General features: G+C 36.3%; 1 protein-coding gene and 1 pseudogene across 3 annotated transcripts; both read right to left on the minus strand.

Annotated features, from left to right (window-relative positions):
- LOC147538864 (acid phosphatase 1-like) lies at positions 1-1,099 on the minus strand (annotated as a pseudogene). Its single transcript, XR_015225850.1, has 3 exons — positions 708-1,099; positions 398-600; positions 1-304 (listed from the first exon to the last, which is right to left on the minus strand). The product of XR_015225850.1 is annotated as an acid phosphatase 1-like (transcript).
- A 13,558-nt stretch (positions 1,100-14,657) lies between these two features.
- Positions 14,658-20,951, minus strand: LOC147538865 (ATP-dependent 6-phosphofructokinase 6-like). 2 transcript variants are annotated; one of them, XM_086639734.1, is made up of 14 exons: positions 20,715-20,951; positions 20,387-20,519; positions 19,990-20,036; positions 19,850-19,889; positions 19,650-19,712; positions 19,435-19,572; positions 18,776-18,934; positions 18,588-18,641; positions 18,378-18,446; positions 17,891-18,020; positions 17,111-17,376; positions 16,471-16,516; positions 16,215-16,369; positions 14,658-15,101 (listed from the first exon to the last, which is right to left on the minus strand). In XM_086639734.1, the coding sequence occupies exons 2-14, from the start codon at positions 20,486-20,488 to the stop codon at positions 14,910-14,912; spliced, it is 1,461 nt and encodes a 486-aa protein (XP_086495860.1). In that variant the 5' UTR covers positions 20,489-20,519; positions 20,715-20,951; the 3' UTR covers positions 14,658-14,909. The 2 variants fall into 2 exon arrangements, with proteins under 2 accessions (XP_086495860.1, XP_086495859.1); XM_086639733.1 differs by having other exon boundaries at positions 20,614-20,832.
- Between the last annotated feature and the right edge of the window lie 7,046 nt (positions 20,952-27,997).

Consider the following 27,997-nt stretch of genomic DNA (forward strand, 5'->3'; position numbering starts at 1 on the left):
ATGAACAATAAAATCCGGCTAGATTTTATTATTTTATTAACTTTTGACCACCATAAGCCAAAATCAAGACAACTTCTTACTCCAATTAAGACAATTAGGAGGAATCATTGTCCAAAGAAAAAATGATCAACTAATGTAGTACATAGGATCGGGCAATTTGAAGGTCCTGCTGCCTTGGTTGCTTCCCAAAATATCACTCCATTGATCTCCAACATTCCCAACTATTCTATACCCTTGTTGTTCAAGTTTCGCTCTTCGTTCTGATTTCTATACCACTGCAGTTTTATCCGTATCCGACGGTTCTCTGCAGCAGACACAATATCAATTAGAAAAAACATATCATGAATAATTACTTATAAAATCGATATAACAGTGAATGACTGCTTATATGGCGTACCTTAGAATGAGCTTCTCCCACTTTTCATATCCAACTGCTTTAAGATTTTGCTCTGAAATTTTTCTTCGTTGCTCAGCTCTTCCTGTTAAGAAGACAATCTTGAACTTTAATGAAACTAATTTTTTGTAAGACTTTCCGGTAATGCTGGTGCCTTTGCGGTGTCCACCCACGCATCAAATGCCGTCGCATTATACAGTTCAGCTCTGAAATATACATACATTATGAACATCGCAAGTTAAAATAGTTACAACTTACAACTACGGAAGTAGCTTGGTGTCTCAAGTTTATACCATACGAAAATGAATATTACCCAAATCCATGAACAGCATAATAAGGTAGGTTAGACAAGGTGGTCTCGTCCACGTCAAAAACCCACGTTTCTTTGCCGTCACCAGCACGATTCAGGCTTTGAGCATATTTCACCGCCTCGTCGGTAATGACTTTAGAATCCTGACGGTAAAGATGGCCGAGCATGTAGTGACCGACGTAGTCTTTGCACTCGAGGGGAACTGTTTTCCATTCACGAATATTGTTAGTTTCTATACCGAGTCGCCAACTAAGACATGAGACACCTTTAAGGTGATGTCCTCCGGAGCCAGATTGTAGCCTGAGGGGGTTTATTGGTAAGGGAATTCTACCATGAGGCGAAGCATGGGACACTGCAATTATGCTTGCAAGGAGGAGTAGTAAGACATTTTCCATGATGATTACTAATCGTATTGCTACTAATCTTATCGAGTGTTTCTTTCCAGGTTTGTCGTTTAAGTAGGTTTGTTCGACTCAATTTATTATTTACCCTCCTTCACGGGAATAATCACCATTTTGCCCTATTTAATTCTTTTAAAATGGGCTAATTACCTTTGGGCCACTTGCTCAAGCCTCGAGCAAGAAAAAGCAACACAGGCCACGAGCCCACGACAAATACTGGTAGGCAGTGACTTCCTAACCCTATTAAGAAAATGGATAATATTTTAAATATTATAATATTTTGAATTAAATTGCACTGATAAAGACTGTGAGATACGGTTCTCGACCTCAATTTTTTTTATCTTTGTTGGGTTTTTAAGAAAGATGTTGTATGATTTGCAGAGATAAGGACTGTGAGCATTGTCCCACGCAAAACATGCAACGTCTTAACTTCAATTGTTTCTTCCTAGTTTTCTTATCTTCAATAACTGTCAGAAAATCAACACGTGGGAATTTTCAAAAGAAAATGTTAAAAATACTAAGGATTTTTGACAAAAAAAAAATTGTCCAGTTAATTTGGAGGTTGTGATTTAAAATTTTGACTAAATCACAACCGCCACATTAGCTGGACAACTTCTTCTGTCAAAATCCTTTGTGATTCTGACATTTTCGATTCCATCAATAATGCCGATTCCATTATTGAATTGGTTTTCTTCTTAATTTTATTAACTTCAATAAGTGTTAGTAAACAGTTCTATCAAAAAAGACCACTTGCTGAAACCTCGAGCAGAAAAATAAAATAGAGGCCACGATGAAGAGTAGTAGGTAGTGGCTTCCTAACCAGTAAGAAAATAAATAATATTTTAAATATTATCACTAACTTCAAGAATGCAACTCAGTATGTAAATCAACTTATCCAGCTGAATGCAGTTCCTGAATGGAATCTTCAGTTGTTGCATCACTTGTTTTCTCAAGAAATAGTGAACAAAATCACCTTTATCCCAATAAATATTCTTTCAAAAGAATGTCATTGCAGCCTAGCCAAAGCAGCGAATACACAGTAAAATCCATGTACAATCTCATAACTCAAAACCATTAACCTGAATTAGGGGAGACTGAGTACTAGATTAAGTTGTGAAAAATAAACTGCGCTCCTAGAATTTAATTATTCCTTTGGAAATTGTTAAATAACAACGTTTTTTTTTTGTCATTTTCTGCAAACTAGATTTGCAATTCTTACAAATTCAAATTGCAAAATATGGATTGCGAACTTGATTTGCAGGACTTGCAAACTTGAGTTGCATAATTGTATCTCAGTTCGAAGATTTTGGAAACTCGATTTGAAGATTGCAATCTAGGTCTACAAAAATTGCAAACTCGAGTTGCAGAATGTGGTCTGAAAAACCAAAAAAGCTCAGTTTTTGTTTTGAACAAATGAGGGTAACATCAAAATTAGGGTTTGTGCGTCATTTCAAGCTATTGTAGTTCTCGATCTATGCATAAGAATTTCTAAGTTTCTTGAGAGGGAAAGTGAGTTTTAATGGTAATAATATTTTGGAGATGAAAAAATAAATAAAAAATGACCTAATTGTATTTAGTGATATTATTTAGCACATAAATGATTTGCGAAGTAGGATTAATGAGTTAATAATTTATTAGATAATCTCTTTTGCTTTACTACTCAAGTATCATATAATCTAAATACTATGAGTGTTTTAGTTTTTGTTTGACCCGGTAACCGCTTCCTCTCCTTTCTCTCTCTCTAGAATTTCTCCCAGTAACCATTTCCTCTACCAAGTTTTGATCACCGCTTCTTCCGTCGAAGGGAGGGGTCCCTTCGTCGGTATCCCCTGTTATTGCAAATGGGAAAACGCGTTTTAGGTTGTTTAGATCTAGTTTCACTTCTAACTTTAGTTCTTTGTAGTAGATCAGATAAGGAAACGGAGGGAGTAAGTTGATGTGTGTGACGATTTCTTTTGATTGATGATTCATCTTCTTCTCGTTCGGCCGGATCACACAAATTTTCTTTAAGATTTTATTGGCTGAATTTGCATCGTCGCTTATCTTCGTGTTAGAGGGAAAGAATTGGAGTGGTTGCCATGGAGAAAAAATCATCGATTAGTTCTTCCAGAGAATCAAGAGAGGAATATCTACATCATTTAAATAAAGAGAACAACAACATTTTATTTCATCATCAATCTATACTCACACGATTTCCATTTATCTGATTGGTTTATAATTTCTTCTTATGTTTTAGTTCGATTATATTTTGTGATCTATAGGATCTTTTCATTCGTGATCTTGAGGATCTTCTTATTTTATGACCTTTAGGGTTTTTTTTTTTAGTTTATATCTTGCAACTTCTTTCTCTTCATAAGGTACCTTACATTTCGAAGTTTTGTACTTCACTTATGTAACTCTTATGTTGTTTGAAGAGGGGAGTTAATCTCTCAACCATGTAATGTTCTGGATTATTATGCTTGCTATGAATGGAATTATGGTTTAATAAAAAAAATGATAAATATACATAATAATCTTGACACTCTTGGCGATTTCAAAAAATTACAAATTCAAGTTGCAGAACGTGATTTGCAAATACTTTATTTGCAGTCGGAAAGTAATGAATCAATAGACACGTCCAATCCCAACATACTGATTTCTAACGGCAATGCTTCAAGAATCATATATATGTATTTGTTTACTTATATCACCGAGTACTTATTGCGCTATAACTTAATTGTTCACCCAATTGCCAATTGCTGAGAGAAATAATTTGGGATGATTTCTTATAGGATTTTTAGGTCGCTGGTATTTACAGAGCTACTTTGGTATTGAAGAACTTAGATTTCTAGGTCAACATTTTTGCCTCGCTTTTATGAACGGCCCAAATTTTCGGTCAAATAATGCTTAGAACGATGAACATTTTCAGTGAAATTTTTATCAAAAATTTGGTACCTAAAATTTCTCAGAAAACTGCTTGCTTATTTTGCAATTTATACTTTTGCCAAATTTTAAAATTGTTATGCATTTCAGTTTATCTAGCCGAATCTTAATGGAAATGGAGACAAAAACAGTATAGTTGATGATGAGCAAAACAACCCTGAAGATCCAATCAAACCCAAATGTTTAAGCTTTGATTTGTCCCAATTTTTCGACACAAACATGGTTCCGAGTTTCGTTCCTTCATATAAAGTAATGAAGTGAAAAATTCGATCTATGACATAGGAATAAATATAAACTATGAATATCAAATCATTTTTAACTAGACAGAAATTTAAAAAATTTCGGTGAAAAACAACAAAAACTATAAGAAAAATATGGCAACAAAAAAAAGACGGATTGTCGGCAAGAACTACCAAATTTAAACCGAATTTTTTCGACAAGAACCAACAAAAAATAAGCAAAAAAATATCATCTTCTTGCATGAATTTCAACTAAAACTTTTAATCATCCTCAAAATCCTACCAGGAAACCCTAATACTTAGTAAGGGAAGTTGTATTGTATGCCTTTCTTCTCAACCGTATAAAAGGTTGGCTTTAGTTGTGTTGGCTCGAAAGTGGTAGAACTTTTGACTCTGTTATTGTTTTTCTTCTGTTCGATACTTCGATTTGGTGTTGGATTGATCTATTTAGACCTTAGGTAATTGGAAATCTACTAGCTGAGTTCTGACCCAACCTACTATTTTTCAGGTAATAGAGATCGGGAGCACCACCTGTTTGATCGCAGTTCGTCAGCTCAGAGTTTCTTTCGTAGTTTTTCCCTTTCGAGATAAGGTAGTTATTTGGGGTTTCGTCTCGTAGACAGTTATTTCTTTCATTCGTTCTGTCTGACCTACTTCTCGATGATTTAGAAACACTGTTTGAGTTTTGAAAGTTTAATAAAGTTTTTTTTAGATGATTTATTGATTCTTATGAACGGCACATTTGATATTATTTGTCTCTTTTGATGAATATATCGACTATGTTTACTGTTCTGCGGAGAAATCCTTTAAGTTTAGGTTTTCATGGCGGCTGACGTGGAATTCTATGTTGGGGGCGTCAAAAGAGGGTATTTGACGGAGGCAGAAGTAGTGGAACAGACGAAGTCAGTGAGTCGGTAGACAACGCTGACGTTGAGGACGAATTGGTCGGTCGGCGACGTTGGAGTGGACAGAAGATTGATCGTCGACCGAGGGGGGAATGTCTGGCTGAACCGAGGGAGAGATATTGGGTTGTGTTATAGGCACGCCCGTAGTAGGCAACGAGGAGGGAGGTGCTGGAGGCCCCTCCGTCTCTTGGTCGAGTGGCGGTGAGGAAGGCGGCCTTATCGGTAATGTATCTGAAGTAAGCGGTGCCAGAAAAATTAAAAGTTTCATCGTCCGAAATGGAGAGAAATGGCGCAGGTGAAATGGACGGTGAGAGAGAAGAGATTGGCTTAGCCATAGGAAACCTAGTTTCATGGAACACAACATCGCGGGATGTAAAAATATGGCGAGTATGGAGGTCATAGATATGTAACCCTTTTGACCATTTGGGTAACCAAGAAATATTCCAGCTGAGGCACGAGGATCCATTTCTGTATTGAGTAACGGAATACGAGCATAGCACAGACACCCAAACATGCGAATGTGTGAAAGATCGAGTTGAGAGCCCAATAAGACTTCATGAGGGGACAACCATGGATAATCGGAGTAGGCAATTTATTTATGAGACAAACTGCAGTTAAAACACACTCTCCCCAAAAGGAGTGAGGGAGATGGGCTTGTAAACGGAGGGAGCGAGCCACTTCAAGTATGTGGCGGTGTTTTCTTTCAACCACCCCATTTAGTTGGGATGTGTGTGTACAACTGCGTTGATGAATAACTCCTTTATCAAGGAACCAAAGTTGTAAAGCATTATTCATAAATTCAGTACCGTTATCTGAACGAAATATTTTGATGGTAGAATTAAATTAAGTCGAGACATAGTTAAAAAAATTTAGTAATTAATTTAAAAGTGTCTGATTTCGAACTCATAAGAAATACCCAAGTACAATGAGAAAAGTCGTCGACAAGGGTGAGAAAATAACGACATCCGTTAGTAGAGGGTACCGGAAAAGGACCCCAAACATCGGCTTGAATTAATTCAAAAGAATGAGCGGAAGAAGAAACATGAGATGGAAAAGGTAAATGGGATTACTTAGAACGAGGACAAACATCGCATGGTACTTTATTATTATTTAAAATAGAGCTCCTACGAGGAATTCTAGAAATAAAATACTGAAGACGAGACAACGATGGGTGGCCAAGACGCCAATGCCATAAATTGTACGAAACATTACTAGGACTATCGTTAACTAAACCAGTAACTGAAAAAACATTGACGCCCCATGCGAAGAAAATATACATCATCATGAAGACTTCCATGCCCAATCATCTTCTTCGTTGTTCGGTCCTGAAAGACATACAATTCAGAGTCAAATAGGACAGTGCATCGGAGAGATTTAGAGATTTGAGAGACTGCAATGAGATTAATTTTAAAGATGGAATGCGCAGCACATCTTGTAAAAAGAAATCATTAGAAAAGAAAACTGAACCTATATGAAGAACACGGACTCGTGAACCATCCGGTAATCTAACATAAAGGTTAGGTGGTGCCATCGAATATGTGGAAAAACGAGTAAGCACCAAACATATATGTTTGGCGGCGCCCGAACCGATAACCCAAGGAGGAGAAAAAGATGAAGAGAACGTACCGATGAGGTTGATTTGAGGTGATCTGAAGGAAGAAGTGCTAGTCGGCTTCTTCTGTTGATCCAAAAGTGCTATAAGCAACTTGTACTGGTTGACAGTGAGGGACGATGCTAAAGGCACCGAATTGCCGGTCGGTTCTTGAACCGAAGCGGCTAGTTGGTCCGACCGATTGCGGTTGCGTGGGCGAGCACCGGTTTAAGGAGATAGCCATGAAGTTGGTAGCAAGTTGATATGTGATGTCCGTGGATTTTACAATGATCACAATATGGGTATGGACGCTTTGGACGTGGCTTATCCGATCGATCAAAGGGAGGTCGTCCACTGTCGTGTGAGCCAACGGCAAGAGTAGCTGCCTCATTGTTGATAATGGTGGAGTTGATTAAGCTTAATTTGTTGCACTTCTTCTTGCTTGACAAGAGAATGAATACGAAGAATGAAGGGAAAAGGGTCCATTAGTAAGATTTGGCTTCGAATAGCCGAAAAACGATCGTCAAGACCTTGAAGAAATTCCATTGCTCTATCTTGATTAGTGCGATCAAAGAAAAGACCTTCCATGATCGCAAATACATGGTTCTGTAATCATTAGAAAATTTAATTTTGTCTTGAAGAGCCTTGAGATTAGTAAAATAATTGGAGACGTCAGAACCATCCTGCTTAAGGAATAAATAACTCGTTTGAGTTAAAAAACCTTCAAAGCATTAGTCTGATAGAAGCGGTCATGGAGATTTTTCCAGACATCACATGCATTATCATCATAAAGAATTGATGAACGAAGAGAAGGGTCGACTGAGTTGATAAGCAAACTAGATACTAAGTCGTTACAACAACCCCATAGATGCAACTCATTAGGATCGTTTGGAGATTGTTCCATCGACAAAACCTAATTTATCCTTAGCTCGAAGAGCTTGATCATTCCTCGAGGAGTAATTATTTCCAGTTAAAAGCGTTGTGATTAAAATTGTGGTGGGAGAACCCGAATGATGAACATCGAATGGACCACCAAGATTAGGAAGAGAATTAGTAACAACTTCGGAAGAAAACTCATTAGAAGTCAAAGCTTAAAAAAATATTTAGCTCTTATACCATGTGAAGAGGGATGAACCTGTTGATAATGAAATATAGAGAGAGCCCGTGAGACCGAGAGATAGAGGGGTAGATCGAGTAAAAGAGAGAGATACAGTGCAAAGTGAAGTTAGAGATACTTGAACAATTAATTCTCTCTGTATTGATGTTTCACTCTAATGTACATAGATAGGTATTTATAGGGATACAAAGGATTTAGGGTTTCCTAATCAAGAGATACAGTTTCTAAACTAAATATACAAGAAATATATCTTCCTAATTTCTGCATGAACCGGGTCCACTCGATTGGAATCGGGTCGGTATGTCCTAATAAAACTGTTGGGTGACAACATCAAAACTATAGACGATATGGCAGTGGTGTGTGGAGGGGCATCCAGAACAAAGTAGAGAGATACTTAAACCTCACAAAATGGAAAGTAGGCAATGGCCCAAAGATTAGCTTCTAGAATGGCATTTGGATTGGAGGTAACACTTTGCGTGAGACTATATGCTGGTTACTAATGGACTGACAAGATGTAAATGATCCTCCGTGGTGACAAACCATTTCCAGAGAGACGTTCACGGATGCTCAACATGCAATGTACTTAATGTCCGATGGAACAAAGTGTTTTAGCTTTCTTTATGAAACGGGAGTCAGGACGATATCTTATGGTGGACGTAGATAAGTCTTATGGGTTGATGGACCCACTTGGCCGGTCCAATAATAGGCTTTGGATCCTAATCTTAAAGCTTTAAACCATTGATGCACATTAAGGGTATTTCAGGAAAGAAGAGATAAAACTGAAGATAAGGATTAGGATTTAGAGAAAGCAATGGAGGTGGGGCCCACATGGGGGAGGCGGCACACCTAGGGGTAAAACCCTAGGCGCCTAAACCGACTCCCTTAGCCTATATAAACCCCCCCCCCCCCACCCCCCACCCCTCGCCATTCTCTAAAAACACACACATTCTCATTCTCTAAAACAGATTAGAATCTCCTTTCAGTTTCTTCTTCTTCTGCTTATACTCTTTCAGGTTGACTGCTCCACTGAGGTCTAGCATCATAATTGGAGGAGTTCATTAAGATTAATAAACTAAGGGGAAGCATTATCTTCTAGTAGAAACCCTACTAGAATTCGGACTTGAAAAACTACAGTTTTAGTTCGTAACAGAAACGTGCAGATTTGAGCACCTTCGGAGCCGAATTAGCCTAGGGTTATTTCTAACAAAGTTGTTCAGAATACGATTTCCACTCGACCCTGAAAGTTTCAGAACATTCGGAGTTAAAGCATCTCCAATGCAAAACTCAAAACAAAAACTCTAATTGGCTTATGTGTTGAGTCTAGATTGAGATTCTCTTTCTTATGTTTATAGAACATGCTAAACATCCTTTTTACGCTGCATAGTAGAATAATTTTATTTTTACCGTATTTTACCAACAGTGTTGTCAATATACTAGACCGCAAAAGTCCTCTGAATGGTAGATGGAGATAAAAAGCCTACAATGAGATACATCTACCATGCTATGGAACTAATGAAAAGTCAAGTTGAAAAAGTTGCTCGCTCTCCTAAGGTTTATCTGAAGATCATTGAGGAGCGATGGACAAGGCATCTCACACACCCTCTACATCGAGCTGGTAATTTCACAGTCTTCTAATTTTTTCAATATTAATTACTTCTTTTAGTTTTAAAAAACATCACTTTAACTAAAATGTAGCCTACTACTTTAACCCAAAGTACCAATACAAACATGGTCTTGGAATTCGAGGGGAACTGTTATCTGTCGTAGAGGAAGTGGTCGAAAAACTGGTATTACTAGAAGAACAAACAAATTGTCTCCTGGAGGTCAGTTTACTTACATTTTGAAATGTTTTTAAGATTATGGAAAAGTAATTAACTTTGTTTGAGTCATTAAACTACAGCTAAAGCCTTTTAGAGAAGCATCGGGTTCCTTTGGTAATACATCTGCAGTGAATAGAAGAAACATAACTCAACCAGGTAGAATAAAATTTACAATTCATAATCAATTAGGGTTAATCACTTATCTAAGTAAGTAGATGTGTTTGCAGCTGATTGGTGGCTTTTGTGCGTAAATGATGCTCCAAACTTAAGGTCAGTTGCTATAAAGGTTTTAGCTCAGACGACCTCTTCATCTGGATGCGAGAAAAATTGGTCTACCTTTGGTCTCATCCATAGTCAAAGAAGAAATCGTCTTGGTAATGAACGACTGCATAAATATGTGTTTGCGCACTACAACATGCGACTACGATTGAAACACCAAAAATAAGACTACTTAGATTCAGTCTGATTGACCTCGCATATATCTTCTACGAAGAGGGTGAAGAACAACCATTATTTGAATGGGTGAGAGAGGTGGGAGAACCTGATATGGATGAGTCGAACAATAGGCCAAATTCTCAGATTGCTTCAGAATTAGGGTTAAATGATAATTCCTATATTAGCATATCACATATTAGGGATGACAGAAACAATAACATGAATAACGAGAGTAACGATGTTGAGGAAGATAATAACGAGGGAAATGAAGGACATGTCCCTTACACAGAGGAACACAACTTTGATCATGCAACGAAAGATCATGATCATGGAGTCCCACAAAGACCAACTAAACCTGTATCGTATTCTCGTAGAAGGAAAAACCAGTTGGCTGAAATGAATGACTCGGGTACTTCTTCTTGGGGCAATAGTGTTAACAGTGTTACAGACAAAGAATGAAATGTCAAAATATTTCGACCGAAATGGTCGAAATATTTCGGTTTTTCAAATTAAGTAGACGAAACCCTACTTACAGATGTTTCCAGCAAGATATCGTCCGACATTTACCGAAATTTCGTTTGAAACTTTGAAATATTCGAAATCAGACCGAAAAATACCAAATCCTTTCAACAAAAGTAATATTTTTGGTCGATTCCATTCTTCATTTGGTTTTTAGAAACTATACTTGTCATCTTCTTGGTTGGAACGACAAAAAAATTAAAGAGATTCGTGTTCTTCATCACTTCAGAAATTTTAGAGAGAGAAAGAGTGGCAGAGAAGAAGGAAGAAGGGTCTCTATGAAACCCTAATGTTATGTTTTCTAGAGGCATTTTAAAAGCACCCACTTGAAGTGTTAAAAACACCCATCAAGGCAATTTCGTAGGTGTAGGAAAGAGGTGCTTTTAACACTATGAGGAACGCCTATATAACTATCTTTTGTGTATTCTGGTCCGTCATTTTTAATTTTAAGTCAACATAATTGTTTAGTATAGTAATTTACCCCCTAAAATAACTATGGAAGTCAAAAATATTCAACTCAACCCCCAGATCTAAGTGTGAGATTGAAGATTACTCCCCCAACTAACAAATTATGTTGCAAATCCACTACTTTTTTTTATTTTTGAACCATATGTGCTTAATAATGGTTAAAGAGTCTTGTTATAAGCAACTAAATCATATTTCTATCACTTCCAAAGATTTGTAAAATTTCTACACTGAACGAAACGTTTCCACTTTTGGACCAACCGAAATTTCCACCGAAACCGAAGTTTCATTCCTTGGTTACAGACACTCTCTGTAGTATGGGTATCGACGATAGCTCTTATGGTTACGATAGTTCATCTGCATCATTCGGATATAACTATCCAAGTCATATTTCTTGGAGCAATAATGATGATGAACGACCATCAATGTTTCTGCCTCAACAACCAAGTTTTGTTATATACCATCAATATCCCCTAATAGGACCACTATGCGATTATATTACATACGTTGAACAGTATCGGAATTGGTTCCGAAATCGAATGTCATGGGCAGAATATTGCAATTAGAAATCAATCTTATGTACATCCAAACCAAGACGGTGATGACGGGAGTAGGAGATCATTTTGGTATTAATGTCTAATGTAACAGAATGGAAGTAATTTACACACATTTTGGTGATGAAGGGGAATAGGACATCTTTTTATGCTTAATAATGATTAAAGAGACTTGTAACGAATAATTGCATCGTATTTCTATCATTTCCGTAAAATTGTAAAATTTTCACACAGATAAAAACGTGCCCTCAAAACGTTTCCGCTTTTGGACCGACCGAGATTTCCACCGAAATCGAAATTTCATTCCTTGGCCTTGAGTGTTAAGAACTTTTACTCCAAGGTGTCAAGCAGGGGATCTATTCTAAATTCAAAAGTCATAAGAATGAGTTGGAAGAACCCAATGAGAATTAACTTTACCTTATGGGCAACAACTTTGCAAAGACTCCCAATCGTGGATCAACTTAAAAAAGAGAGGTATGATGTTACCCAACAGATGTACCATCCGCAAGTCAGACGAGGAATCTACCAACCATCTATTCCTTCATTGCCAAGTAGCATCAGAAACTCTGGACCTTTTTTCTTCAATCGTTCAAAATTTAATGGTGTTTTCCAAGATCCTTGGATCAAATCTTGGAGCAATGGGCAGGTATGAAACCAAAGAAGTCGGGAAGACAACTTTGGTCGATAATCCCAGCAACCATAGTTTGGAACCTTTGGAAGGATAGAAATAACAAGATTTTTAAGAATTCCAATATGAACAACAAAGTGGACATCAAAGGAACAATTTTCGCTTGGTCTAAGACTTTCAAAGATTTTAATGATTTTTCCTTTTTTCGATGTGATTGTTAACTGGGATGCTTGGATGATATAACAAGTATCCCTAGTTTTTTTCTTTCTTTTTCTTTTTCTATGTACAGTTCGTTTCTTCTTTTCACTATATGTTGATTCAAAATTTCAAAAAGAAAAAAGAAACTAAAGAGGTAGGTTATAGCCCGAGCCCGTATGGACGGATTTTTCTATATGCATATTACGCAGAGAGAAGGAAAGAGAAAAAAAAATCGTTTTTGAAGAGAGGATAATGTGAGAATTATAGGAAGTGGGTAATCATGATAACTACCCACTTATAAATTCTCACATTATATGAAGTGGTTTAGTTATGGTGACTTTCAAAAAAAAATTCATCTAAAAACTGTTTTAAAAGAAAGGTTGAGATTCACAAATAACAATTTAACGTCCCAGATTTATAGAGCCAAACTATGACATGGCACAAAAAGCCTAACTAATTTGTTATATAGACTAGGGAGCCCGTGCCCGTAAGCCACGGAAATTTCTATAATTATGTTATACAAAATTATCAAATATTTTGGTCTTATACAAATGGTTGCGGCTTTGGGGAATAAAGAAAAATCTCCGGAGAATAAAGATTTGGTCAATCAAGATTTGATTTAAAAATATATTTATTTTTTGGTCCAAAAATTTACATGATTGAATTTTGCCCCATAGTCTTCATCTCTTCTCTCTCCTCTTCTTCTTTGATTTCTTCTAATAGAATATTTTGGATAGAATTGAAAACTCATAGGTGTAGTTCGTATTTGAATGTTTTGTTCCCATCAAACAAGGTTATTCAGAAGTTAAAAGTGGCAATCAAATCAAGCCTGATAATAGATGAAGCTAAAGAAAAGGGAACTTTGATTGTCATAGAAAGTAAACCTAAAACTTAAATTAGATTTTTTTCTATTTACATTTCAAAATCCATAGTTGTTACCAATTCCCTAGAAAGTCCTGGATGTATAAGCCCTCCTCCTCACAGAAAACTGCCTAAACCCAAATGGATCTACAAACCTCAAGATACCACCTTGATTGTACGATTCAATAGAATATCAATTGAACATTCTCCTCGATGTAAGGCTTGGAACACATACTTCTTGCTGGACTTTTTAGATTATTTGATAGTCTTTAATGGAGTTTTCTTGCAAGATCAAGATTCCAACCTGAAGCTTCCGTCAAACTAATGAAGGGTTTTGCGAAATCATTAATCGGTTTAGTTGTTGATTCAAAGGCATATCTTTGTTCTTTTTATCTAAATCCAAATTTATTTTGCTTCAACTTAAGGATTTCAATCCTTCTCTTAGATTCAGGATTTCTATTTCTGAATCTGAAATTCATGATCTTGAAGCTTTTCAACCTTTGTGAAAGATTTTCTGATATCACGAAGAGTTTTCAACTCTGTAATGGTTCGATCATCAGAAGCTTGGATCCTTTGTGGATCATAAGGAATATAAGCTACTTGAATAAGGCTAATTTAGGAGCAGACACAGTATCAAATAATGAGTATAAGAGAGGAGAGAAGAGAGAGTAGAGGTGAGAATGGTGGTCGGAATGGTGGTGGTGAGAAAGTGTGGTAGTGAAGGTGATAGAGAAGATGAAGATTAGGGGGCAATGTTTGATCAAGTTAATTTTTGGGTTAAAAAATAATATTCCCCCGAGAATGTACAAAAAAACATGGATTCCCTAGAGAATTTATTCCCCGGAGATTTTTAGGGAGTGGGTAGTTATTTTGACTGTTAAATATCTATCTTTTCAAAGACTCTTTAAAATGAAGGGCCATGATTTATAAAAGAAAATTGGACGACCGAGATTTATAAATCAAGACATGGCACCAAAACCTATGTCAAAAGCAAGCTCTGAAAATTAAGCATAAAACATAACTCAAAAACTGCAAAAATTAGCTAAACCCTGGACCAGATGAAGATTGACCATATGCACTGTTTGGTTGGCAGCTCATTCACAAACAGAAGTGTATTAAAACTTTCAGATTCAATTGACCGACTCCCACTCTACTTGACTCTCTTAACTGTTAATATCAAAAAAATTGAAGTTCTCGACATTCATAAAATGATGATAAATGAATGTTGAGATCGTTAGATGCAATCAACTAGGGCATCAAAGTGGGAGTTGATGTAGGCATTTAGCACACAATGAGAATTACAGGGCACACGAGAGCTTCAAATCCATACATAAAAATCCACATGACATCAATAAAGTGTTGGGCAACAACATCAAAATTTGACTCTTTTCTCATAATGCGAATAAAACTAATAAACTGAAACTTCCATTCACAAGTACACCGATGAAAATCTATTACATTAACACTGACGCCAGTTTATAAAAAATACCTCAAGAAATAATTTCGTAGTTAATTCACAACCTGGTTGAAAACATTTCATCCTAAAATCATCAGTTGTTCACTTTGCTCACCGACTTATCCTGACAACTATTTCCATCCAAAAGAGTTGTCGGTGGTTCATCAACTTTCTTCTCTTCTATGAGATCCTTTGTGCTCATAAAGCTTGGTTGGTTGGTTGAAGCTAGAAGCCTTGCCCACATTCGATCAGTAATCACAACCTTATTTTGTATCTCAGTCACACACTGGCATGGAAAAACAATCAAGTATTCACAAACCGTCGTCATCAAAGATAAAATAACCAATGCTTCCTATAATAAATTATTTCAGTTTTCATACATAAGTGAATAACTTCTGCTTTAGAAACTAAAGTATTTCTGGAAAAATATACAGTATCGGACAAAAACAAAGGGTAAGGTTTCAAAAAGGGTATAAAATAAAACATGGTTCATAGGGCACAAAAAACCAGTTTCCGAAAGATCCATCGTACAGGTACACAAACTAATGATGTGCATGACGTGACATTTGGTTACGAATCGTGATAATCAAGTAATAGAGTAATCGCTAAATTCAAGATATTTGTACGCCGTAGTGTGCAAAACAATTACTCAAATTTGACTCGCCATTATTGCTCCTACAGGCTTCAAGATATTTTTGTAAAATTGATTTCAGTTTCAGAAGAGCGTGAAATCTTGAATTTAATTCAAACCCACCCAATCATTAGGTGCAAAATACAATACATGATCACTAAACAGTACCCAAAATTAGGATAATAAACTATGGACGAGCAGATACTTAAATAGGACTAACAAATTGTTTGTTGAACTAAAATTCAGGTTTATTGAGATCTTTTCTGATGGAGATGCAATCTTGACGCTGATGGTATCACATAAACTGAAAGTAAAACCTCTCAGCTCATAGTACCTTAAAACGTGAAGTCGAAATGGATAACTTAACCCTAAAATGCCCTTGGAGTGAGAGTCCTAGCGCAATTACTTGTTTCATACAGCTGCTATTTGAAAGCCCTAAAGAAAGAATAATAAAGAGAAGGGAACCAGACGTAAAATTTAACATTTCTATCTAACTAGAAACTCATGCCACTAGTAACTGAAACCATTTCAGTACTGTGGGTCTTGGTTCTGGCCTCTGGGTATTATATTTCTATTTCTATGTTTAATAACTAAGAACAAGAACCAACATAGCCTAACATGAAGTTAATATTTCAGTTCCTAGCTGAACAAGCTTTTTTATTGAACCATAATAATCAGCATAACGTTATCAGTAGAAAATTGACGAAAAAATAGTAACAAACCCAAAAATATCCCTTGACAACTTTTTTAAGTTAAAAAGTACCATACTTGGAAAGGTATGTAAGAATGTCTTCCATTTACAGGTCCAACTATAAAGCCAGTGTACCCTGCCATTGCACCATGAACAGCACTCTGAGCAAGGAGTGTGCAGTAAACATTGTCAGATGCATTTGAAGGAACAGCTCGGATCATGTATGTAGGATCTGCAAGAGAATAATTCATTCTATGATTAAATCAGAGTTAATCTCTCCAACTCAACTCTATTAAAGACATGTTTCATGTATAACAAATTAATACCACTGACCTATATACTTGAGATTTATGGTCATCTTGTTGTGAGTGAAGTGACCCTGCAACAACAGAAGAAGAGCTTGTAACTTGATCCAAAAGTTGTTAACCCATAAGAAACAATGAAAACCTGATTCTGCCTAAGACATACTAGAGCAAAATATGGTAGAAAACATGATAAGGCGTAGATATACAGACCTCGAAGTATATGAAAAAATACAAAGTTATGTGGCTCAACCTCAACTACACGAACATTTCATTTCAACTTTTGTCTTGGTTTTACTTAAACCGGCGCTTTAGTTGATCAAAAGATTGGACAATCTAAATTGTGTCTCATTAGTATATATGAGATTTACAAATCGTCAGGTCCGTATGTCTAGAATCTTTTGTGTCTAGTCCAGAGTGAAAAACGTATTAGGAAGTACATGTATCCCTTTGCAGTTAGAATGAGGCCCCTTGAGCATACGGATTAAACATAAACACAGAAGTAATGCAACCAACAGCAAGTTATGGAATGACAGTAATCCTCCAAATTGAATCATGCAGAACTCTTCGCAACCATGAACAGGTAGAACGTCAGATATGTGAATGCGGAAATACTCTAAACCATGAAAAGGTCCAAGGCCAGAGATGAAGGATGCTGAAATATTTTCAACCTTGATTTTGTCAGATAACCAGTGTCCAACATCTTGGAGTAGTTTGTTTCCTGAAGCATCTTTCTGATCCATGGAACGAATACTTTCAGCAAGAAGCTCTTGTCCTGCCCCTTCAGCTACTACAATGACCATGTGTCCATTTTCTTTTAGACGTTTTTCTATGAATTCAAAAAGTCCTCCAGGGCCTTCAAGAAAGAAAGGTGACTCCGGAATCAAACAACAGTCAACATCTCGGCTGGCAAGAGTAGCATACATCGCAATAAACCCTGTACCAATGGTTCAATGATTCAATCTGATTAAAGGTGAATGTTAGGTAACGATGTAGAAGGAAGCAAGAATTGGAAGACCCATAAAGACGGTAGATTAACTTTGTCAACAGGGATTGATGATCTTCAAATTGCAAAATCAGTATCAGGAAAACATCCATACTTGACTCAAATTACTATAAATCTGAACTTCAAAGATTCATTTTACAGGTAGCGCTTTCCAAAACCAATTTAAGTTGTTTGAAGAAGAACTTTTAAAGGGTTACAAACTTGCACATATCTTGGATAAATGAGTATCTGAATAAGAATTCAAAGTAATTCATTTCAACATAATCTCAGAAGGGAAGCGTTCCTATTAATGAAATATGAAGGGTCTGAAGGAGGTCGGATTGTAGGTTTTGCAAAACAAACTTCAATGAATATCATTACCAATTATATTCCCATGCTCTTAGCTGAAACCTCACTTGAACCATAGAATCTTAACAAAGACACCATTAAAGTGTCTGAAACTTACCACTATTGCGTCCCATTAACTTCACAATACCAATACCATTCTCCTGACTTTCAGCTTCAACATGTCCGGCATTAATGGCTCGTTGAGCCTCTTCAACAGCAGTGTCAAATCCAAACGATCTATCTATCACCTGATTCAATAAGATAATAATAAATAGTTTCAAAAGCTAGTTTACATTTCACACTTTTCACTAACTTTTATCGACCATTACTCCATGTGACCCTTTTTCTTGTCTTTTCGTTCTCTTTCTTTTTTTCTTTTTTGAGAATTACCAAGATTTATTACTTGGTCCATTAGAACGAAAGAGTATAATATATAAGAATTAAGATTAGCTATGAACGCAAAATCCAAACCACAACTATATTAAAGCAGATGTCATTTCAAGAATCTGAATCCTCTAAACCAGATGGCGTTGGACTTATAATATGATTGTACGTCTTTGAGGAGAAACAACAATATAAAGATAGTGAAAGGGTACAAGAAGTACCGGAATGTCATTATCGATGGTCTTCGGGATTCCAACTACTGCAACTTTTAGACCACGTCTTTTAATTTCCTGCATTATTGAGAACATATATTAGCAAGAATGCATGATGGAAAAGCGAATCTAAGGTATTAAGTCTTGAGAAAGCGAAGAAATTTGAGAAGAGCACCTCAAAGATGATACTACACCAAAAAAATCCATTAAACAGATTACCTCAAAAATAACAGATGCTCCCCTTTGAGTCCCATCTCCCCCAATAATGAAGACCTACGAGTAGGTTTAACCAAATTACCAAAGCGAGGCATAAATGCAAGTAGGTGTGTATCGAAGTACATATATATTAGAAACTCTAGACTGATATGCGACAAATTGAGAAGCCCAAATAAAAGACGCCCAGTTACCAGATTAATTTCCCGGTCCTGAATGTTGTCAACTATCTTTGAGGTATCATGGCCTCCTCGTGATGTTCCCAGGATAGTGCCACCACGCTTGTGAATGTCATTTACAACCTTCGGTGTCAATGAAATCGTATTTCGAGAATAGAAACCCCGGTATCCTCCCTGCAGATGTCGGGGATAGACAGTAAGAGCACCAAACCAACGAAATCGTATAACTAGAGTATCAGTTTATGGATTAACATTGTCGCAGACACCTCATCTAGGGTGTCACCAGAAAAACAACATGCATGTTCTTTTCGTGCATGCAAATGGACAAAAGTATTTATCATTCAACTATGAGATCAAAAGCAATGTGTAATTGAGGGGATGAACTGGGATAAGAAACAAAAACGGAACTTCAATTTGTATTAGAGTCTGCAAGAATCCATGTCGTAAATCAGAAACACCAATATATATCATGAAGTCTATGCACCCAAATGCACTTTATGGAGAACAAAGGAATCTCCGACCTTTCGTACACTTTACAAATGTTATAATAAATTCAAAACAAAACCCAACCCTAGATTGTTTTCCCTGACACAGTTTACACAATATAAGTATGATCCTAAATTGTCACTACTTAAAAAAATTGAAATGGAGATTTGAACAATCTGATAACTCACATCTATCCCAAGAACTTTACTGACACCATACATGTGGTACAAACCGCAAACTATCTCCCGAATAACTGTGTTGAGCCCAGGGCAGAGCCCGCCACATGTTACAATGCATGCATGCACATCATCCGCTTCAAAGTACACCTGCCATATTCAAGAAAATCTTCTGTAAGAATGTTACTAAATTTTGCATCAGATTACATTAGTTGCTGGAAACATACTCTTTGTCGGGGTCCAGCCCGTCGAAAATGTTTCCCTCTTGGGCTATCCTTGTGAACTACGATCTACAAAATAAAGTATATGTAAATTAAATTAGTATGAAGAGGTTAATAGCTGATATCGAAAGCTCACACAAATCAAGCTCTTGAAATTTGAGTGAGCAATAGTCTATAAATTCGTAACATGGGTTAGATAAACTTACCTTCTGGCATACTGTATCGTCGACATTGACAAAGTATTGCCTGGAAGTATAGAAATATACATCGAAGAACCGTTAAAATTTCAATCAAGATGAATAACAATAATTTGAGTAAGAGTATCAAAAACACTAAATGGACTTACTTAACCACTGAATATGCAGGGTTATCCTGCAAAGGATTGGGATAGGTCTGCAAGAAATCAAAAAAAAAAAAGTACAATTTCAACATCTTTATAAAACCCTAACATCATACAACAATTCTGATCTTTTGTCCATACATATAACAAAAGATATAGCATTAACAATAGCAAAAAAATGAACATTTGCTAGAAAGCTCTAAAATTGACCTTGTTTCCTTTCTTAGCAAAAGCTTATCAATTAGTAAAAAAAAATCTCAACAACACAAATCAAAGAAATGCCCTAAAAGTTCAATACCAAAATATGTAAATCAGGTTCCTAATCTTAGTCATAATACAATAAACAGAGAGAGAGAGAGAGAGAGAGAGAGAGAGAGAGAGAGAGAGAGAGAGAGAGAGATACAGGAAGATCAGGAATGTAATCAGACAAGTGAGGGACATCTTCAAGGACATATCCGGCATCTCCTGTGATGATTTTCTGATCAGATTTGGTACTGAGTCCCATTTCTTAAACTTGGGTAATCTTGAGAGAGAATCTGGAGAGAAAATAATCAGTCAGTCAGTCACATAGAAGAGAAAAGTACTTTACTAAAGAAAAGTATAGAAGAAATGAATTCGTTTCCTCAGTACATAAAACGTGGAATTTTTCCCTTTGATCAAAAGAGGAAATTTCAGCTATTGACGTAGTATTATAATTTTTTTGGATTTGTTCTTCTGGTTTTGAGGATTACTTTCCTTCGTCCATCAGAATCTTTATAAAGCGGTGGGCTGTTGGTAGGATCCCTGGGCACATAGTACTAGAATATCTTCAAATTTAGTATATTATATTACAATATGAGGCACTAATCTATTGGAAGACTGGGTACTATCTTTGAAAGTGAATAAAAATGACAAAAGTCTTAGAAGATGATAGGACCAGCTTTCAGGGCGGCCAATGATATTGTCCGTTTTGTTACATCAAGTTTCACAGTTTTAAAAAACTTCGTAAGCAAAAAATATATGGTTTTACTTCAATATTATTTCGGAACATATACCTTCGGTGGCAGAATAGATTTTTACTTGGGAACAGAAACCTCAGGGTAGTAGCACGAGCAATAATATTCATTATGCTACAATTCTATGGATTATATGGAAAGTTCGTTGCGACCATTGCTTTCAACATGAGATTAATACTCTTGACAAAATACAAAATATGATTACTACCTTCCCTAAATACATAGAAAATAATATAACCACAAACAAAACCATTCCAGAAAAATGGAACCCTCCTGACAGGTCTTTCTTGAAAATAAATGTAGACGCGTCCTTCATTGATATCCAGAATGTTGCAGGTACAAGTTTGGTGATACACAACAATGAATCTAAATTTCTTGAAGCATATGCAACCACCACTAGAAGCAGAAATGCAGAGGAGAGCGAAGCGATCGCAATCCTAAATGGAATGTTATGGGCTAAATCCCACAACAATTGCAAGATCATCATAGAAAGCGATAACATCAATATCATACAATATTTACAAAATAAGAGGAATGAAATACAATGGCAATCCAACATTCATATCAAAAAATTCAGGATATCAGGCGAAGGCTGGAAATAGTCAAATTCTCTCACACGAATAGGAAATTCAATCAAGTGGCAGACAAGTTGGCAAAGTGGGCTAGGAAGAGAAATAAGACGCAATCATGGAAGAATGTTCCGTATATAGTTTCTAATATGTATTGTAATAAAACTCTAAAGTTCTAGTTTTAATATAATTATCACTTTCAACAAAAAAAAAAAGAAAAAGTTTAACCTTTTAAGAAGAACACCACACTCTGTCTCACTTACGATATAAGATTATTTACAACAAAAGGTATGTTTTTGATTCATTAAAATATGATTATCTGAGTGACTATTGCATTCTTAAGAAACTAAAAAAACACCCGATAAGAATAAGCAAATAAAAATAAATAGCTCATTACTTATTTAATATTATTGGCTAGTTAATGTTTAGTCGGTCATGAAGTTTTATGTATTCCAGATTAACATGTCTTACAACAATATCTTCGATTGATACATAGTCGAACCCATCTAATGGTAATCCATAAAGGGATTTTCCTGTCGTTGCCTCTGAATTTTCACGATGAATTGCAAGAACTCGTTTACAATCACGAAGTTCAAATTCAAGAGGATATCATGGGTTTTCCCGTCCACAGTAGATTTAATGATTTCTTCATCAGTTTCATAACATTTTGTGAAGAAGATGTCCTTCAATCAAGATATGCACTCAATTTGTCAGATAGGATAAATGATGAAGATCATCAAGTCCGATCGCTTTAGGGATCATAATGTTTTAGGGATTTTTAACTTCTTCTTTTTTGCATTGGTTAATAGGTTAAAGGGCCCGATCCCATAAAAGTTTTACATCAAATCAAAGCTCAACGAGGGTGGTAAAGTCAAAAAGTAATACAGTAAAGAAAAAACATAATGACACAATTAAATAAATCTACGTGGTACGAAACTTAATAGCATCTTGTCGATCAGCTTCCACAATATTCCCCAAGTTTGGTGGGATGGTCGTTTCCAAACTCCGCCTCTTCTCTAGTTGTACGTAGCTTTGATAAAAAAAATTGCCAGCTTCATTCATCTCTCGAACTACGTGGTGCACTTTGCATTCTTCAAATTGTTACCGCAATGTTGCGATCTCTTTGCATATTTTCAATACCTTCCAGGGAGGGATCTGACCCCACTCGAGAGTTGAGTGTTAAGTATCATAGAGTCGGTGGCCACATTGACCTTAAGTCGACCATGCCTTAGAGCCAACTGGAAGCCCATTTTCACCCCTTGCAACTCATGCATAATGACAGAGTCTCGGTCCACCCTTGTTGTACCAGCAACCACTACTAAACCCAAGTTATCTCGCAATATAGCTCAATAGCCTCTAGAATTACTGTCATATGCCTCATCCTGTGCTAACCACTTACAAGGTTCGTACACTAGCTGAACTAATTGAATGTTCAAATTCCGTGCTACCATTACTCTAATTCATTCTACGGGGAACATGATTTTTGCCTTTCATGCCAGTGCTTTGATTCTCTCATCATTAAAAATGTCTCGTATCCATGTGAAATTTGGTAATAGTTATCCCTACCAATTAATTAGCATGAAAAATCTAAGTGGATGGTACCATCACCACAAAGAGGGGGAAGAAGGCTGTTTTGACCAAATTGACTAAGAGGTCACCATTAACTTTAGGCCTTAACTTGTTGTTGAGCTCTTATACTTTATTTCACTGAAAAACACCTCCTATTACGCGTCTTCATTGTAGAATAGCCCCTAGATTAACTTTAGTCACAACAAAAATGATCTTGTTGGACACCAAATTGCACATGACTTTTTCACAAATATTGACTTCTTCAGGTCTTTGGATTATTCTGCAAAAACTCATTTAATTTGATTAGTTCCGCAAAAATAAATGATTAACTAATATAAACTAACGACACATAATTGAGTTTTGGCGAACTCACTAACACTCCCCCCTTGGATTCCACAACATAAGAAATTGTCTCATTAAAATTTTACTAGGAAAACTCTATGCGAAACCCCATGATGAAGGAAAAAGAGGATAATGTTCTTCTACATCTTCGATTATGCTAGAATTACATAAACTGCCTCACTAAAACTTTGTCAAGGAAAATTCAATGGGATAAAACTATAGCAAAGGAAAAATAATACAGTTCGAAGATTTACAATGTAAGATATATTATACTTCGTGACATACCTTCTTAGTTTGCTACCCTCATAGATACTCTCCCTCATAGACGTTCAGACGGTTGAGATTGTAAAAGATCACTTAGTCGATGCATTCTAATGTTATAAACTAATTTCTTGAATGTTGAAGTTGGTAAAGCTTTAGTAAATAGATCTGCAAGATTATCGCTTGAATATACTTGCTTAATTTCTATGTCACAATTTCTTTGTAACTCATGAGTGTAGAAAAACTTAGGAGATATGTCACCTTTGATATATCCCCCTTTAAGTCGTGCAATACAAGTTGCATTGTCTATTTATCTTCATATAATACTGTTGGAGTATCCTTGGTTGAGGAAAGTCCACATATTTTCTGAATATGCTGGATAACATACCTTGACCATATACACTCACGACTTGTCTCGTGAATAGCAATTATTTCAGAATGGTTGTAAGATGTAGTTATAGTTTGTTTTATCGATCTTCACGATATGACAATATTACCACTAGTAAATAGATAACATGTATGTAACCGTGCATTATGAGGACCAGAGAGGTATCCAACATCTGCATAGCCACGTAATTGTGATTTTAATCCTTTCGAGTAAAACAAACTCATATCGATAGTTCCTTGCAGATACCGTAGTATATGTTTGACACCATTCCAATGTCTTTTGGTAGGTGTAGAGCTGTAACTTGCCAATAAATTTACAAAAAATGTTATATTTGGTCTGGTACAAGTTGCTAAATACATAAGAGCACCAATTGCACTCAAATACGGTACTTCAACAACATCAAAATGTTCATCTTCCTCTCGAGAACGGAATGGGTCTTTCTTTTGATTAAGTGAGTGAACAATCATAGGATTACATAAAGGATGAGTTTTTTCCATGTACAAATGTTGGGTTAATTCCATTTTGGCCCCCAATTTGTGATCAACTCACCGTTTTGGCCGCCATAAGTGTCCGACAGTTCATTTTGGCCCAAAAAATTTCCTATTTGGCCCCAAATTTTATTCAACCTCCCAACTCTACCCCCATGATATTTCTGTCATTTATATTTTTTCTTTTTCTATGTCCACCTCATCTAACAGTTGCCACATCACTTCTGTCCACATAGGATATCGCCGGGAAAAAATTGTCGGAGAAAGGTCGCCGGAAACTTTTTCCGGCGACCACCATTTTTTTTATCTTCTTCTTATCCAATCTTTCATCTCCTTTCTCTCTCTCCTCTCTCTCCCTTATCTCTCTCTCTCCCTCCCTCCTCTACTCTCTTTTCCCCTCATCTTGTCTCTCTCTCATCTTCTTTCTCTCTCTATTTTCTCTAATCCGGCGAAGGATAAGGGTATCCTTCGCGGGACACCGTTTGGTAAATCCCAGACGAAGAGAGGTCTCTCTCCCTCCTTCCTCTACTCTCTTTCCCCCTCATCTTCTCTCTCTATTTTCTCTAATCCGGCGAAGGATAAGGGTATCCTTCGCCGGAAACCGTCTGGAATCCCAGACGAAGAAAACCTCTCTTCGTCTTGGATTTACCAGACGAAGAAGAGCTCTTTTCGTCTGAGATTTCTTAGACGAAGGGGAGTCTGGATCTGGGGTTTTCCCTAGATCCAGACGATTTCTGGCGAAGGATACCCGGAACAGAGAAAATAGAGAGAGAGAGAGAGAAGATGAGGGAGAGAGAGAAGATGAGGGCGAAAGAGAGTAGAGGAGTGAGAGAGAGAAAGGAGGAAGAAGAGAGATGAATGAGGTAGAAGAGAGAGAAAGGAGAAATTTTTTTTAATAAGGTGGCCGGTCGGAATTTTTATTCCGGTCCGCAACATTTTGCCAGAGAAGAAGGGTGAGGTGGAGAGGAGGTGATGTGATGGAGGAGAGATAAGATGAAGTGGATGATAAAGAAAGGTGTGATGTGGCTTTTTTTTGTTTTTAAACTTTTCAGAAATGATTATATTTTGGCCCCCGAGGATAATTTCGTCAAAAGTTTAGCCTGTAGGGTCAAATCGAACTGTCGGACACTTATGGGGGCCAAAACGGTGAGTTGGTCACAAATTGGGGGCCAAAACGGAATTAACCCAAAAATGTTTTAAGACTTTTTCTGTATACATCAATTGATGGATAAAAAATCCATTTTGCAAATGTTGGATTTGTAAACCAAGACAAAATTTAGTTTTGCTAAGATCTTTAATCTCAACTCTTTTCTTCAAATATTCAACCATCTTAGTGAGCCCTTTCTGATTTTGTAAACCAAGACAAAATCAGCTTCTTTAAAGAACCAATAAGATCTATGTTAAGTTGTTGTAGAGATGGGTTGTTAACATGTCTAAGTAGTTTTTAAAATCTTATGCAGTCACTAAAGACGTGAGCTCTGGTTTCAATCTCTTGTATGTCGTATATCTTACAGAAATTAGGTACGTTTGGAACTTTACTGCTTATGTTGATTCGTAAGTCCATTATGTATTAGCTTCCAGATGAATACTTGTATGTTGGGGTCCATATTTTTTTGTTTCCAAAATTTTGTCCATGGGAATGAGTGTGTCTCCTCTGAGATTACTAGTGTGATTTTGATCTGCTTGTAGTACGATTTGGTGGAGAACTTTCGACTGTCAATGCATAACCATATCAATTTGCCTTTCTATGGTTGTTGTGAAATCATGATATTCATAATAGCCCGAGTTGTATTGTTGTCAAAGTATTCAAGATGAAAATAATATTGGTGATCATCAACATGATGAATTTCATTATGGTGGTAATTCTAGTAATAGTTCAGCAAGTGAAGACCTTGATAATGATATTCCCGATCATGTTTTTAATGACTCTGGGAAGAAGCTTGTGATCTGATTCCGGATAATATATATGGTCCTAGAAGTTGTGATACTCTTGAGGGGAAATGGATTAGTAATTGAAAATGTCTTATAAGCAAGGAATGAAATGTCGCTTTCTGTGGAAATTTCGGTCGGTCCAAAAGTGGAAACTTTTCGGTCAGTGTGAAAGTTTAACAAATCTTCGAAATGACAGAAGTATGATGCAATTGTACATAACAAGTCTCTTTAACCATAATTGAATTATTTAACCCTAATAACCCTAGAATATGATGAAATTGTGCAATAAAACAGTTAGTTTAGGGACTAAGTTGAATGATTTAACCCTAAAATAGTTAGTCTATGGTGTAATCTGTAATAATACAGTTAGATTAGAGACTAAATTGAATTATTTAACCCTAGTAATCTTAAAACAGTTAAGTTAGGACTTAATCCGTAATAAAATAGTTATTTAGGGGCTAGATTGAATAAACCGTGGTAACCTTAACACAGTTAGGTTAGGGTCTAATTTGTAATAAAATTGTTAATTTAGGGGTAAATTGAAATATTTAACCCTAATAATCCTAAAACAGTTAGGCTAGGGGTTTAATCTGCAATAGGTTGCAACAGTTAGGGGGCCATTTTGAAATAAAACATGAAGTACTTCTAGTAAAAATTATATGCCCCTTATATAATCCTCATAAACCCTAATGAGGTTCCCGAATTTTCCCTCTCCACGACAGAAATCTGCCGCGTCTCTCTCTCTCTAAGGTTTCAAATCTCTCTTCAAATCAATCAAGATGAAGCAAAGAATGAAATCAGAAGGAAATGATTCAATGAATAAGAAAACAACATGAAGTAAAGAAGAAATCTATCATATTTGGAAATGATTCATATATCCCATATTTTTTCAGTCATTTATGGATTGATTTGGTCGAAATCTCGAACATTTTGGTCAAAATCTCGAAAACTTCGGCCGAAAACTTGCAAGAAATATATGTAAGTTGAATTTCGTGTAGGTTGTTTCCAAACCCGGAAAATTTCGACCATTTCGGTCGACATTTAATTCCTTGCTTATAAGAGATCTATCAATAAAGATTGGGTCGAATGATCGGAATAATAGACATTTTTCTTTCGAATCTACACTCGGTATTTATCAAACGGAGAAAAGCATGATAGTACTTGGCGCGTGTATTCAGAAGATGTCGATAAAGTATTTTGTTTTTGTTGTAAAATACTTAAGAAGATGTCTTTGAAAACTCAATTACCAAATGAAGGTTACGAAGATAGGCAACACCTTGGTGTGAGAATTACAGACCACGAGATTACCGCTGCAAATATTGCAAACATGACTACACGGATTGAGACGCAAATTAGATTAGAAAAAAGTAAGACAATTGATAAAATTATGCAAGAATGTATTAAAATTATGCAAGAATGAATGGAAACTTTGTTGGGCTCGTTGAGATGTTACCAGAACATGACCCAATT

The sequence above is a fragment of the Eschscholzia californica genome, unplaced genomic scaffold (genome assembly GCF_041429995.1).
Source record: "Eschscholzia californica isolate CP2 unplaced genomic scaffold, dmEscCali1.0.p SCAF_5, whole genome shotgun sequence".
NCBI classification, from domain to species: domain Eukaryota; kingdom Viridiplantae; phylum Streptophyta; class Magnoliopsida; order Ranunculales; family Papaveraceae; genus Eschscholzia; species Eschscholzia californica.

Coding starts and splice junctions, on each gene's coding strand:
- LOC147538865 (XM_086639734.1), bottom strand. CDS start 20,488: ATGGGACTCAGTACCAAATCTGATCAGAAAATCATCACAGGAGATGCC. Junction 18,447..18,587: donor GAGCATCTGTTATTTTTGAG/GTAATCTGTTTA, acceptor TCAATAATGCAG/GAAATTAAAAGACGTGGTCT. Junction 18,021..18,377: donor CCATCGATAATGACATTCCG/GTACTTCTTGTA, acceptor TTATTGAATCAG/GTGATAGATAGATCGTTTGG.